Raw genomic sequence first — 16469 nt, 5'->3', positions numbered from 1 at the left:
TGCACCCACCCCAAAACAATTTATGCACGTGTACAGAATTTACTACACCAAATCAGGACATTTAGATCAATTGATCTACATTAAATTCCATGAGTCGCTCCCACCTTACTACTGTCTTAGCATAAGGTTTATAAACCTTTCTCTCTTGTACATGCCTGCTCATCTGCTTTATTTTAAGCGCATACTACTTACTTCAACCACTCCCCACAGTATGGCGAGCTCTGCATTCTTAAATGCTTTTTAGATAAAGAATTTTCACTGAAACTTCTAACTGGATCACGCATTATATGTAAAATTGTGTGAAGAAAACATTTTGGCTGATCATGTTTGCATCTTTCACAGCATGAAATCACCTGAAGAATACCAAAAACAAAAACAACCTGGTTTTTGTATTAACATTAAACATTTAAAAGGCTAACATCAAAGAAAAAAAAAAATGAACAAATTTCCTTCCCAAAGTCATCATGGCTGTAAAATGCTGCATGCCCAGAGCCAATATACGGGAATTACATTTGCAACAAAGTTAGACATAAAATCTATGCATTGGTTTGATGCAAAGTTGAGTGAACACTTTTATAATTGAAACTTTTCAATTGTTCACTTAAGGTCAACATGACACATTTTAAACCGAACCACTTAGATTTATAAAGCAAATGATTTTATGAAAACATCAGGATTCAGTACTAGCAACACACTGACCTGTTGCACATATTCTAAAGGCACTGGCGTTGCTTGTGTGAAATTTTCCAAATGAATACCATGAACTGGATCTTCAAGAATCAAACAACCAATGTCAAACCACCTGGAAAGTAACATTTATAAATGAAGTCAGATACTCACAGCTGGTAATTCCAGGACACAAATTAATACAAAAATCATCCTTTAGTAAAACAGACAAATTACAGCACATATCTGATAATAACTGAGGAATCTGTCCAGAGGAAATTTGCACAAATGGGTTGGTTTAAAATCTATGCAGTACACCTTCTCTTCTTGCAACACCCAACAGTTATTTCAACAAAGGCTCTTTCCTTACACCACTCAAGTGTCTTGCCTCACTTGCACAGGAGCTGCATAAGCACTAGCCAAGATTTACTGCTCCAATCCCTGGCGTTAATAGCAAGTGTGTTTGGTTGATCACAAATTTTCCCTACTCCGACAGGTGTAAGGGGCAGTGTTAAATCATTTAAAATTCATTTCTGTCATCATGGAATAGTGGTTGGGCAGAATTAGTCGATGCAAAATGGGAGATTTGTTCTTATTTCCACGTGGCAAAACAAAAACTGTTCCTCAAATCAAGCTTCTGAAGAACCCGGAATTTCATTTGCTTCCCAATTTGATGTTAAAACATTTGTTATATTTGATAACATTTACAAATTTGTTTTTTTTTTAAAAAATATTCTGGCTTTGTATTTAGTTACGTTATTTGTACCTTTTTTCAAAAAAAAAAAAAAAAAAAAGCTCTTCCACTTTGAAGGATTTCTACTTTTCCTTGTTCGCCTTGTCTTTTTGCTGAAAACCAGCCCAAACCTTCTTGAGGCTGATCGTTAGATTGAATGTATGACCAGAAATATGCATCAGAATACTCTGGTACTCAACATGAGAACCAACATAGGTAATTTCCCTCCACCCTGGGATCATCTGCAAGTATGTCTCTACCTTTGAGCTGGGGCTGGACAGTTCCTTGTGACTTAACTGAAAAGTTAGCCAGGGAATGCTAGATGTGGATACTACCAAAATTGACACCCAGTCACCGTCATTGACCATCCTTCCTCCTGAAAGCTCTCCGGTCAGACTATCACCCAGCTGCCCATTCATGCGCTCAGGCATTCCATAATATGCATCCATCCATTAACATTCAGACTGGACTTCCATACTTGTCATGCAGCAGTCAGACAAAGGGGACATGTCCTGCCTACTTCATAAAAAGGAGATGTTGCTCACCTGTCTGGGAGCAATTCGGCAATGAAGCTCTCAATGGAAACAGTCACCTGTTTCTCATGAATCACTCCTGACCTCCTCAGACTATCTATCCTCTCTTGGGCTCCCTAGAAAACAAAATGAAAATGAAACAACTGGATATTAAACACAAACTCTGCACCTACATTTCATATTTCAAGAACTGTAGGTTATTTTATTGTGTAGGTAATGATGCACATTGATATGACCTCAGGAAAAAAGATTAACAGAATTTTCAGAAATGTTCAATTATCTACGTTGATCCACAACTGCACAATAAAAACCCGATTACAAATCGCAAGGGTCATGAAATTCAAGTGCTGAGGCAACAAACACATTATTGTCAATTAGCTGCCCATTGTACACAGTCATTCAGATTTTTATTTCAACTGACTTCAGGGATCCGTGTTTTATTTTGGTCACCTCTGCCCTCTAGTGGCAAGATTGTAAAACAAACGCTGGCATAAGAAGAGGCTAACTTATTTCTACAGAGCACCCGTAATACAGTCCCTTCGGTCTAAATCGTCCATGCTGACCAGATTTCCTAAATTAATCTAGTCCCATTTGCCAGCATTTGGCCCATATCCCTCTAAACCCTTCCTATTTATGTACGATCCAGAAGAGAACAGTAAAATTTCCCAAGACTCTTAACTTTGAACTATCATGGAATGTAAAGATAAACACAGAGGGAAAGTTTTAAGCCCATCAATCCCTCAAATAAGGTCTAGGTTCCATCATGTGGCTCATCACATTTTAAGGATTCTGGGCTTTTCCCCTTCATTACTCTGATTACCAATTCCATGACATGGTCACTCTGACCCGTCTGACACTGGCCTTAAATAGGTTCCAATCTGTAAATGACCCGTTCCTTATAATTTCTTGTTTCAAACTTTTTCCCAGTTTGTGCTGAACTTCAGGCCTTCTGCTAGAGAACCACAACATCTCTCTGAACTGCCAACAGTGCTTGAATGCCTCATGTCGAGTCCCATACGGTTACAGAAGACCTTACAGCACAGAAACAGGCCAAGTGACCCAAGACATCTGTCGTGGCTTTTAAGCTCTACACAAGCCTCCTCTTACCACTCCTCATTTCACTGTTATCACCTATGCCATTTGCTTCCACCTATGCCTTATGGGTTGTTGTTTTTTGCTGGACCATAGCTGTATACTCCCATGGGTCAAATCAAATCTTCTGCACATCTACTTTACTGGACATCATTTTCATAGCTTTTAAAGACATCTGTTAAGTCACCTAGAGGGGGAAAAAAAAAAAAAAAAAAGTCCCAGCCTATTTGGTCTTTCCTGATATTACAACAAGCTTTAAGTGGTAAAGGTCCAGGATAAATTTTGGAAAAACAGGCCAGAAATCACTTGAATAGTGGAAGAAGTGCTAAGCAAGTGTATGCATGGAGACAATTTTTGAATGGGTTTCTGATTGCAGGCAACTAAAGCAAGATGCAATAATTCAAAACCTCAAAAGATGGCATGATAGAAGAGGATCAATTTTCATAATGTGGTATATAGGAGCATTGATGAAGATGATGCTTTTGCTGTGATCAGCATGAAATTTTTAAAAATTCTATAAAAGGTTTTGATATGATTGAGAAGGTCCCTCATGGCAAAATAGTCAAGAAAGTAAGAGCTTATGGAATACAAGGTGAAGTGGCATGCTGAATCCAAATTGGTTGAAGAGGTTTCAGCGATTGGAAGTCTGCTTCATGTTGGGGTTCTACAGTCTCAGTGCTGGGACCCTTGTGATGTACATTATGATTTGGACTTTAATGTAGGAGATAGAAGTTTGTTGATGACTTGAAAATTGGTAGGGTGGTAAACAGAGAGGAGAAAAGCAGGAGGATACCAATGGAGTGGTTGCCACAACCTCCAGGAATACAGACCAGAAGCTGGATAATGGGATTGGGCCAGTTTTATTTTTGGTTTACTGATGCAGAAAAGTTGGATCAAATGGCATTGTTTTATGCTGTAAACATCAATATAAATCTGTATAAAATGAACCGAACACAAGATAACAGGCATGTAAAATACTTCATGAGAAGAGATGGCAAAACCAGTCGTGCAGAGGGGGTGATAAGACGACTAAAGGTAGCATCAAGAGAGCCAGGATCAAATATCAGCACGTTCAAATGCTCAAAAGTAGCAACAAAGTGGAATGGGTAAATGACTGAACAACATTTGCAAAGGCAGAGAAAGTTTCTAATTGATTGCACTCCCAAGGAGTTTGCACAATGAGTTGCCAGCATGCCTCTGCAAACGTGTGGGGATGATCAGACTCCATTTGGATTACTCCAGTAATTCAGAAAGGTTCTGCACATCTTCCTTGCTTTTGTATTCTGGCCTGGTTTCTGGCTTATAACTCAGTGTGGGCTCTGAACTTGAGGTCAGTGAACTGAATACTGCTGACTAACAAAGTGCCCACTGACTGAACAGATCCTGAGACAATTCAATTTGTACAATCCAACAAATGTGTCTAATTGTGGATTATTAAGCATCATAAATCCAAGACTGCAATTGGAACACAGTTCACTTAGAGAAAAGGTTCCTAGGCTGATGGAATCTAATCTCACATTAGAATGAACAACATTCCAATTCTGAAAAATAAACAAAAGCGACAACAGGAATTTGATTTTAGCATTTCATATTAATATGCACTTCTCAATAATGCACACTACTTTTTAAAATTGTATTGTTATTTGTAATTCATAAATAATCATACTTTACAATACATTTCTGGACAGTGGTTCAATTCAATACCATTTGAAGTAAAAGCCAAAATTAATTGCTTACATTGCTGGTAAATGACCTATGATATTGGGCATAAAGTCAAGGTTGCTAGTAGTTTTCTGGGTGAAGGTGGTTATAGGGCAATGTCACACTCCACTTGTGAAAGGACACCGATATTCGAGCATCCAGCATTCGCAGGATCACTACAAAAGTTAAAGATTTATTCAAAGTACTTAAAGTTCTATTTTTCCTGTTTGATGAACTGAGGTTAACAGAAAATACTGACCACGTTTCTGTAATTAAGGAGAAACTTATTTTTAAATAAAAAAAAACAAAATCAGCTCCTACTACAGGCAAAGATGATATGAATTATCAACTTACAGACTCTACTCCTTAAATTCCTACACAGCTGACAGACAAAGAGAAACAGACAAACATTTAGAGGAACACAGTTCAACAGCAGCAGTCCATGGATTCGACAAGGTATCCTTTTGCTTCTTCAGTCCTTCCAATCAACGATCATCCTTCCCAGTCATTTCAGTTCTATCCCGGGACACAGTGCAGTTGGCACAGCAATTGGTCGGTTGCTCATTAGAAGCAGTCGTGTATGGCAAAATGGGGACAGAGAGAATAGATCGCTATCTTCCAATTCTTTGTTATTTCTCTACAAAGGACAGAGAATGCTGTTCTGCCACTGTATTGCTTTTACACAGGCTGTCAGGGAGCCAAAGAGTGGCTGACATATTGAGCACTCCTGACTCTCCCAACTAGTGCTGATAATTGAAAAGACAAATTAACAGGCCGTCTCTGGACAAAATTATCTTGAATACAGACCCAGCAATCCTCCCTTACTGTTTGAAGGCAGCAACAATGTAAAGACAGCTCTCAACGAGTTCCACTAACTGGTTTTAAAACTGCAACATCTCTTTCCACTGTTTCCTTAGTTTAAGGCAGCTTTGTTTTCTCATCCTTTTGCCCACATCCAGAAATAAAGAAACATAAAAAGTAGTCTTTACAGACAGGAAATGGCATTGTTGTTTTTGGGACCATGTTGTGTGCAAACTGGTTGCAGCATTTCCTACATTACAATATTGATTACACTTTAACGTGGTGTTTAATTGGCTGTAAAACACTGTGGGACATATTGCGGCCATGAGAAGCAATGCAAGTCTCTCTCGATTGTATTAGTATGTGAAGACTTTCCTAACACAGCAAACATTTTATTAACTGGCATCTATGGGACCAGGACTGTGTTGTTTGATCAGAGGTCCACATAATCAATGTAAAAAAACAGACCAAGTAATGGAAACATAATGCAGGGGGATACACATCACTGTTATAACTGTATTTACATCATAAATCACCTAATAGTGCAAGTTTGCCTGAAGTAAAACTTATCACTTCTCACTTGCACCCTCAACTGACTACTCTGATAGAGGTAGATCGCAGTATTTGATGAGTAATTGACTCAAAATTGAATCAACTGCTGATATTTCATATAACCATTCGATTGAACAATTAAATTTACACTGCGGTAAACAAATTAGAAAGTTATAATGATTGGACAGAATAATACAGTAAACTTTGTAGTATTCGAGGTACATAATTTTTGCTGGTCTATCAAGAGTGCCAGTTCACAACATGCCAGTCAAAACAAAGTTTGCTGTAATTTTAACATACCAGAGAAGTTGAGAGTGGGGACAAGGGGGAGGAAGATGTTGGGAAAAGAATTTGAAAGTGGATAGGAAATTGGTTGAATACACAGTGGCAGACAAGAGATGCTAATAAAGATTGCCCCATGAACATGTATTGAGCCTCCAATTTTTAATTTGCTTTAGTGACCTGTATTTAGTCATGAGTTGTTGTAAGCCAGACACGATCTTTGAGACACAATAAATTAGGGACAGAAGGGTCTCTCTGCAGTACAGGCTGAGAAGCTGGTAGATGCAAACTGAGACAAGATTCATTGGACATTTTTATGTGAAATAATGAGAGTCAGTAATGGCTCCTTACAGTATTGTCATGTGTTCAAGCTCCAGTCCAGAAACTTCAACACATTATCTTGGTGACTTTGGAATGCAACACGTCCATTGTTTCATGTTATGATGTGTTATACAAATAGACAAGGCACTGGTATAAGCAGACATGGAAAATTCCACGGGAATTAGGGTGCTCAGAAGTTAGGCCACCACTTAATTAACTAATACTACTAAAAACAGACTATGATCATCCACGTTATTGCAGTTTTGAGAACTTACTGAGTAAATTGGTTGTTTCATTTGTCTACAAAAATCAATTGTTGTAACTGCAATGCTGGAAAAAAGCTTCAATAAAGTGTCTTTTTCGTGTTGCACTCATCAGAACAACAAAAGAAAAAAAGATCACTGCAAGGAAAACAGCCATTTTTATACTGTATGAGAAGTGTGTGCTGATTGGTTGGCATAAAGATTCGGATTCATAGAGGCATTGCCATGAAGAATGTACCACTGATGACTGCCATTTAACTGTTAAGCTTTGTTTAAATTTAAACCAAGTAGGTTCACTTTGATCAAGGCATTGTCTTGAGAAATAAACCAAAGGCTGACCATTACCTGTTTTTTGTTGAGTTGAAACAGGTACAATGACTGAAACATGTTCTTTCAGTCTTCAAAGAATAAGGCCCTCTGTAGCTTCCAGTACAAGTGCACCAGACTGAGCCTGACCAACAATCCTAAAATAATTGAAAGCTTAACAAAATGTCTTTTTCAGCAGTACCCAAATTCTGTACTATCAAATGACTAATTACACTTTCAGAACACAGTTATAGGTAAAGGGTTAACTCTACCTTGTGTAAAAGAATTTGAGCACAGCATCTTGTTCTATTACACTGCTTCTGGAATGCAAGCTGAAAGATCAGCAGCTCCATGATCATTATATCCAGTATGAATGGGACATATAGTACATAGAGACCCCCTAGGGGGTCTCGTGATTTCAAAGGTGGCACACGACGCAAACAGGAGGGAGAAGGGAAGAATAGATCATCATTAACCACATCAGGTCAACAATGCGGCTTGGTCTTGCTGCAAACAAATGGAGTTAGCAGAAAATAAAATCTTACCTTTAATCCTGCTGCATAACCAACAGGTTGTGGGGCAATGTTTGATTGGCCAGCCTCCCCAGTAACAGTGGCCAATCCAAACATTTCCTGGAATGCATCCCGAACAGCTGCCACTTTGACTTCCTTGTTGGAAGTTACCAAAACATCCAGATCACCACCTGATTCTGGAGGGAGAAGCAAAAATAAAACGACAAGTGAAAGAGAAGTCTCTTCCCTCCAGGAAATATCCAATCATCGTAAATGTTCACTCATGCCACAAAAGAAAACAAAACAAGGTTAAACTCACATGGACTAACTCTAAACATTACCATAGGAACACAGGAACAGGAATAGGCAATTCAGCCCTTTGAACCCAGCCCATCATTTAACATAATCGTGGCTGATCTTATCCCGGTCTCAACTCCACTTTACTGCCTGCTCCCCATAGTCCTTTATCCCACTTTTCATCCGAAACACATTTATTTCTTTCTTGAATCTGTTAATGGATTCTGCTTACAGTGCACTCTTGGGAAAGGAGTTCCACAAATTTATAACCCTCAGAATTAGTTTCTCATCTCAGTTTTGAACCTATTCCCTCTCACTGTGATCACTTGTTCAAGACTGCCCCACATGGGGGAATATCTATTCAATGTTTTTCTGATGAATCTCCTCTCGCATTTTACGTCAATCAGATCCTCCTCATTCTTCTGAACTCTAGCGAGTACAAGCCCACATTATTCAACCGCTCCTTGTACAACAGACCTTTCATCCCTGCAATCAACCTTCTGAACAGCCTCCTGTGCCACCATGTCCTTCAAGTAAGGAGACCAAAACTGGACACAATACTCCAGATGTGGTCTCACCAATGCCTTATATAATTGTAACAACTACTTTTATAATCCAGCCCTTTTGCAATAAATGCCAGGATTCCATTTGCCTTTCTGATTGCATCCTGCATACCCACTTTGTGATTCATGCACAAAGACACACAGATCTCTCAGCACTGACACATTATGAATCTGCTTCCTATTTAAATAATAAATAGACAACCTCGCACGTATCCTTATTAAACTCCATCTGCCAGATTCTGGTCCATTCTCCTAGCCTATCAACAGCCATGTGTAAATTCTATTTCCTCATCACAGCCTGCTTTCCTACCTATTTTAGCATCACCCGTGCATTTTGCTATGTCACATTCTGTCCCCTCTTGTAGATCATTTGTATAGATTGTAAATAATGGAGGTCTGAGAATTGAACCCTGCAGTACCCACTAGTTACAGTTCACCATCCAGATAAGGATGCACTTGATCTTCTGCTTTGTCAGCCAGCTAATCCTCTATCAAAGCCAATACTCTACACTCAATTCCCTGGGATCTAACCTTCTGAATCAGTCTTTTATGTGGCACCTTGTCAAGCACCTTCTGGAAGTCTACATATACCACATCCACTGCAATCCCATTATCCACCTTGCTGGTTACGTCTTCAAAGAACTCCAGCAAGTTTGTCCAGCATGATTTGCCCTTCAGGAAGCTGTGCTGAAATTTGAATTGAGTTTTGTTTTTCCCAGTGCTCAGTTATCTATTCCTGTATGATTGACTCTAGTTGACTCGAGCAACTTCCCCACTACAGAGGTCAAACTAACTGGTCTATAGCTTCCCACTTTTTGAATAAGGGTGTCACATTAACATGTTTCCAATCCACTGGTACCATTCCAGAATCCAAGGAATTTTGGAATATTATAACTAATGCTTCTACTATCTCTGCTGCCACCTCCTTCAATGCCCCAGGGCGCAGTCATCAGGCTCTGGGGACTCCTATGCCTTTAAGCCCATCAGTTTACTTAATACTTTCTCGCTACTTATTGTAATTTCACCAAGTTCCTCTATAATAACTGCAGTTTCTGGGAGAAATTATCTTCCACTATGGAAATAGAGACAAAATATTGGTTTGGTGCCTCTGCCATTTGAGTTTCTCATTATTACTCACCACTCACCCTTTTCGCCCTTCAAATTCTGCACAGCAATGTAGATTGTAAATTGTTACTATTGCCAGACTAACTTCAATGTTGAGAATTCCAATTGGTATTTGCAATTTAATAACAGCAGGACATTGAGCACCAGAGAGAGACAGGCAAGTGGATCATTCTGACAGATTCCAGCAAGAACAAGTGTCTGCCTTCCACATGCTGACTAACAAATATTTTAGTTAAATCACCACAGCCCTTTGTCACCACAAATCCTGAAACATTAACTCAACTTTTCCTCCATAAATGCTGGTTGAACTGGTGTTTGTAGCATTCTGCTTCATTTCTGATTTTCATCTGTAATATAAAACTTTTAACTTTAAGCCTTTTCTTAACATTCTTTGCCAATTCAGATACCACTGCCTTGACTTCACCTTCAAACTGCTAATATCTACATTCGCAGAACCTCGTGGGACAGTGCCTCCTACATCAAGCCATCGAGAAACAATCAACCCCTACATTTGTACTCCTGTTAAAATGATTTAATAAAATATAATACCTCTCACAAATCCCATGTTCCTTCATTTCTATGCTAGCCCCATGTGGTAACTTACTGCAGCTTTTATATAAGCACATGTACGTGTGCACCACATCCACTGCACAGATGTCATCTCAAAGTTTTGTTTCTCAAACATGATACCCCTTTCTAAGGTAGATGTTGGCCATGACAATTTCCCCCCCAATCTAGATATTTAGCTATTTTGGTTATTCAGATTAGTCACCCCTCCCTTTTGAAAATGGTTTACTACATTGACATTTTCATGGTTTTCTATCCCTAGTCAAGAGATTTCTAAATGAGTGTCAGTCCACTTCTACTACTTCTGTCAATTTCTGCAAAACGCATGGATGCACGCCAACAGCAACCAGTATTTTGTTCTAGCAAAATGCAAGCAAGAGGGGGTCATTCAGATCCTGGAACTTGCTTCAATTTACATTTTCTTCACAACTCAGATGCTGCCTGATATGTTCAGTATTTTCAGCACTTTGTTTATATTTCAGCAGTAACTTGTTTTTTGAACATTTCCTGCTACTTTATTTATTACAAGATCTTACCTTGGGTTTAACCATTGCAGGAATTTATTTATTACCAAACATCCTTAGTTAAGAACCAACATTAATAGCAATCTGACAGTGCAGTTAGCCAGATGGCTGGTTTGTAATGCAAAACAGGAACATAGAAACAGAAGTAGGTAATTCAGCCAGTTCAGTCTGCTTACCATTCAATATGATCATGGCAGATCCAGCATTTCAATGTCTTTTAGCCACCTCATCCCCATTATCCTGAATGCTACTGTACGTCTCTATCTTAAGACATACTCAAGAACCTCCACAGCTCTTTGCAACATAGTATTCCAAACAGTCATAACCTTGAGTTTAAATAAAAAGTTTCTCATCGTAGAAGTAAAGGCATCCTCCTCATTTTAAAAAAAGGAAATTGTGCCTCCTGTCCCAGACTTTCCAATGGGGGAAACCTCTTACTTGCATCTACCTTGTCTATCCCTTGAAATATTTTCTAAGTTTGAACTACTTCACTCATTCTTCAAAACTTCAGAGAATACAGGACCTGTTTGTCCAATTTCTTCCCCCTAGGACAGTCCAGCCAGGCCAGGAACAAATCTGGTGAACTTCTGTTTCATTCCCTTCATTGCAATACTATTCTTCCCAAAGGAACAGGACCAAAACTGCACACAATACTCCAGGTGCGGTTTAACCAAAATCTTATACAATTGGAGCAAAATTTCACTACTCCTGCATTCAAATCCTCTTGCAGTAAAGATCAACATTCTATTAGCCTTATCAGTGGCTTGCTGCACCTGCGTGTTAGCCAAGAGTGACCAGGACACTAGATCCCCTTCACACATCTATGCTTTCCAACCTCATACCATTTAAGCATTCTGCACAAAGTAGATAACCTCACTTTTCTGAATTATATTCCATTTGTCATGTCCATTCACTAAACCTCCCAAAATCCTCCAAGCTGCAACAGACATTCCTAACATACACTCCCAGTTAGCTTCGTAACATTTGCAATTTTGGAAATATTAAAAATGATACTCCATTTGAAATCATTGCTATATACTGTGATGCCAACTGTACAGGGTCAATTCCCATATCAGTTGAAATTACCACGAGTATCCTGCCTTCGCAACCTTGCCCCTTGTCTGCGGCATGACCACCCGCCGTTTGTGGCTCCCTAATGAGAGCGCAATATGGAGCAATATGCACTTCATGCATCTTAACCAATTACTCTCAGTCCATAAGTATGAGAGCAACAGGAAAGAATCTTCAAACATTTATGACAAAGCATTAGTTTCAGAAACCGATTTTAAACAGTTATTTACGTAGTTCCTTTACTGCACATCACCAGAGAAAACAAAATTTGGCACAAAGTCACTTAAGGAGCTTTTAGGGGTGGTGACCATAACAAAGCCAGAATTGGCAGAGTACAGTAATCTCAGACAGATAGTTAAAGGAGTAATTTTGAAATAGACCAAGGCCACAAATAGTCAGTGGCCAGATAATCTGTGACGAAATTAAAATCAACCTCTCTTTACATTACAACAGTGGCTACACCTCAGAAGTATTAAATTGGCTGAAGCCTTTCAGATGTCCTGAAGTCAGAAAACAACAGAAAAACCAACATTTTGTTCTTCCTCTGCGATGAGGCAATTAAATTCAATAATTGATCAATTTGAAAGAAAATAAAAGGAGCATTGCAATCACGTACATTGCTGACAAACTGCTTTATCAATGGCTTCACACACATTTTGCAGACATTAATGAGTCAGAGAAAACCAGATTGGTAAAGAACCTAGGGTGCAGATAAAAACAAAATCAGAAAAATGACCCACCTCAATACAAACTCAAAAGTTCAAGAAGATCACAACCTAAAACCTATACAGCTAGCAAGAATGCAATTTACTGCTATAAAGCTTTTCAACTTAGTTTTTGATTTGTAAAGTACAATCTTTATTCTTTGCTTTCTGCCTTTTCTCTCGTACAGCACAGGGGCCCAGAGTTTGAGCAAGGGTACAGAATGTTTTTGTTAATATCAAGAAGTTGTCAGTGCATTTGCTACTGAAAATGGTGTGTTGGGGTTCTAATACTGAAGGTTACAGAGTAAGAATGGGATGGAAAACAAGTGCATTTAAACATGAAAATAAATTTGCTGTGATCTGGGAAACCACTGTAAAGGATATGGGCAATGAGTGGGCAACAGAAATTCAAATGAGCAGAGGTTTACAGAGAGTAGGAGGCTATCTAGGTGACCAGACAGCTCTGGGAGGTGACAAAGGCACAGAAGATTGGAGCTACAGAGGGACTAAGTTAGAATGGAAGTGGATTATAATAAGTAAGTGGAATATCAAAAACTGCAAAGTATCTTTTTCAGATTTACTTAATTTTTGAATCATTAAAGCAAAATAAGTTAGTTTTTAAGGTGTTATACTTACTGATATAGGGAGCCATGCCTGGATCCAGGGTGGTGATCATGGACTCCACAGAATGCTTTGTTTTATCCAAAACTGATTTCACGACTGGGTTTCCTGCCACACCCTGTGTAATAAGTGAAACCTCAAACTTAAAACTTCTCAACGTATGATTCTACCATAAACACAATCAGCAACAAGGCGTGTTCACAGTAGTCAAAGGTTTACCGTTGAACCTTAAAGCAGCAAACTGACAGGTCACTTAACTGGTTAATGCTGACATTCACGATTCCACACTCTTACCCTATCAGCTTTCGATTCCACTTCCTTCTCCTGCATACACGATTAAACCCTCCCTTAAAAACATCTATTCTATTCAGTTTAGACGGCACACGCATTGTTCCCTAGATGAAGTAGCGTTTCTTGAATTTCTTTTGGATTTATGGGGGTTGCAGGGAGGTGGGGAGGCAAAGATCAAATGAAACCAGCAAGAATCCCTTAGTCTTGCCTTTCTACAGAAAGGCAGCCACAGCCTCTTCAGACTTACTTTCAATAGACGTAACCTCACAACTATGGTAAATTCTAAGTTGTTTTGTACCTTCTTCAACGCCTCTTTATGTAATGACGAGACCAGAGCTATACAATTGGCTGTGATACTATACCAATGTCAACGTGATGAAAACAAGCAGCCGCTATTTATGTTACCATAAAAATAACCAATTCTTGGAGGACAGCAGAAACTGATAATATATGCACAAAGACATATTTTCATCCATCACCGTCCCTGGGCAATGGAAGAAATCTTATTAGCAAAACCTGACAGCACAGAATAAGTACACGAGGGTTGGGATTAATTAAGAAAATGTCCACTGAAAGAGAAATAACCTTTACAAAATTGTAAACTGCCCCATTAGGCAAACCGCATTTCCACTGGATATTATTTTAGCTTGCATTCCACTAATCCAAATGTTGTATTCCTCACAGTCCCACTGTTTATTGAGAATCAGCTCATGCCAATAATGATTCACACACTGACACACAATGGTGAGTATGGCAGTGCAAGACTTGATAGCAATTGTTGATTTCAGTGCAAGAAGCACTTCAAAGGGGAGTACTTACAGGTAACTATTAAGATTGTTCTGGATTCAGTGCTGCAAAGTGCAACATGGTATGTGAACACAGACATTTTTAGAATAAATGGATCATTTAAAGATACTATAACCAGCAACTAAAATTGGCAGTAATGCAAACAGTTGCTGTTTACCACATCTTAGTCAAATCACTGACCGTTTTAATGATGGATGTTAAGCAGTAACACACAATTCTCATGAATTTGGGATTTTTCCAATGCAACTTAGAAGTTCTCCTTGTTTACACTTTCCCAGTGAAACAAACTTTCTTGAATTTCAGAACTGGATCTGGGTCAAATGCCACAGTTCAAAGTGATGCAGATCTCTTTAAGAAAGCAACATGGATCCCAACTGAACCAGTGAAAGTTATATTCAATGCTCTTTCATAGACGCGTGCCCGCCTCACTAATAATGCACACAAGTACTACACCGAGATTTGGTTCAGAAACATTACTTCATTTATCAAGCCAACATATAAACTGACCTAGAAATGCTTATGATGCCATGGGGTGTCAAGAAGAACAGGAAAATATTCAACTCCCTCAGATTTCCTTCTGACTAAAAGTTAAATAGGAAAATAGTGACAGAAGATATTTAGCTTGTGCAACTAATGAGATCAAGGCCGATCTGTACCTTAACTTCATACACTTGCCTGAACTCCAAATCCAATACAATTATTCAGTGAGAAGCCATCAATCCTGGATTTAAGACAGTTAATTGAGCTAACATCTGTTAATTTTAGTAAGAGGGTAATTGCTTTCATAACCGTCCCAAATTTTACAAGAAGAGGTATTGCCTAATTTCTCCGATTTTAAGGTTAAGCCCTTGTGTCCTCGGCTCCAGCCACCAGTTTCTCTCTCTACCTAATTAATTCCTCAAAATCAATCCTAAAAGCCTTAATATCAAATCACACCTCATTCTTCTATATTCTGAATATAAATCCAGCATATATAGTCTCTTCTCACAATCTAACCTTAAGAACACTGGCAACAAATTTACACTATTTGTTCAAATGGGCCAATATATCATATCATCTCTCATGGTGCACAGAACTGTACCTACTACTTCAGATGTGATTAGCTAGGACTTTTCTGTAGCTTATAGAAAATCTTCTTATTCTAGCTCCAGAAGTAAAGTATTTGTGATGATTTTGTACTTGACCACTATATTTTAATAATATTACATGGACCCCTAAATAATACAGCACCAATTTAATGGAGGAATGAATGGAAGGCGAGTGCCAGAATTTGGTGTAGATAATAAGTGCAGCCAACAGCACATACCATTTTAATGGAGTAAAATGAACAGCAACCTTGAGTACACAAACATTTCAATACAAAATTTGGAAATTAGCCACGAGATATCCTGCTCCTTCAAAAATTTGCACTACTGCAATCCTCACCAGTGTTGGCCTTAATAACACCTTAGCAGCAGTGAAGACTTATGCTACAGAACTAGCTCACTGCTATGATGTTCCTGTAAAACTACAACACTACCATTATCTGAAATGTGGAAAATTGCCCATGTGTGCCTTGTACACAGAAAGCAGGATAAATGCAATCCAGCCAATTAGCGCTCAGTTTAATCTCTATCAGTAAGCTGACAGAAGAGGTCATCAGTGCTATCTGGCCGTAACCAAATTAGTCGCCACAGTCCCGCAGACCATAACACTATTTTCTCATTAGACAGAGACAACTGGTGATGGTTTAACTTGACGGTCACCACAGCTTGGGAGAGGTTGAGAAGGAGAATCCTTCATGATTATCTCAGCACGAATGGAGCCACATTACTCTGCATTGTAAAACAGCCATCCAGCCAACTGAGCTAACCAATGTCCATCGCTGAACAACAATTGCTCACTGACACTCCATTTGGATTCCACCAGGACCACTCAGTTCCTGACGTCACCACAGCCTTGGTTCAAAAATGGATGAAGGTGCTGAACTCCAGGGGGATGATTAGAGGGACTGCCCTTGATATCAAGGCAGGGCTTAACTGACAGTGGCGATGACTAGTTTTAGCAAAACTGGAGACAGTAAAAGTCAGGGAAAATTCTGCAGGTTGGAATTAAAACTAGCAAAAAAAAAAAAAAAAAAAAAAAAAAAAAAAAAAAA

At 38.8% G+C, this 16469-nt stretch overlaps 1 protein-coding gene across 2 annotated transcripts in view; it reads right to left on the bottom strand.

Annotated features, from left to right (window-relative positions):
• The window catches only part of prrc1 (proline-rich coiled-coil 1), a 32185-nt gene that overhangs the window by 2741 nt on the left and 12975 nt on the right, over positions 1-16469 (bottom strand). For both annotated transcript variants that reach the window (XM_048593340.1, XM_020526498.2), the window contains exons 5-8: positions 13250-13352; positions 7796-7959; positions 1945-2048; positions 700-802 (exon numbers count right to left, since the gene is read on the bottom strand). In XM_048593340.1, the coding sequence (XP_048449297.1) occupies positions 700-802; positions 1945-2048; positions 7796-7959; positions 13250-13352 (474 nt within the window). The remainder of the gene's footprint in view (positions 1-699; positions 803-1944; positions 2049-7795; positions 7960-13249; positions 13353-16469) is intronic.

Source organism: Rhincodon typus, chromosome 3, assembly GCF_021869965.1.
Source record: "Rhincodon typus isolate 14 chromosome 3, sRhiTyp1.1, whole genome shotgun sequence".
NCBI classification, from domain to species: domain Eukaryota; kingdom Metazoa; phylum Chordata; class Chondrichthyes; order Orectolobiformes; family Rhincodontidae; genus Rhincodon; species Rhincodon typus.
Note: the sequence above shows the minus strand (reverse complement) of the source record. Positions and strands in the feature narration are given on the sequence as shown.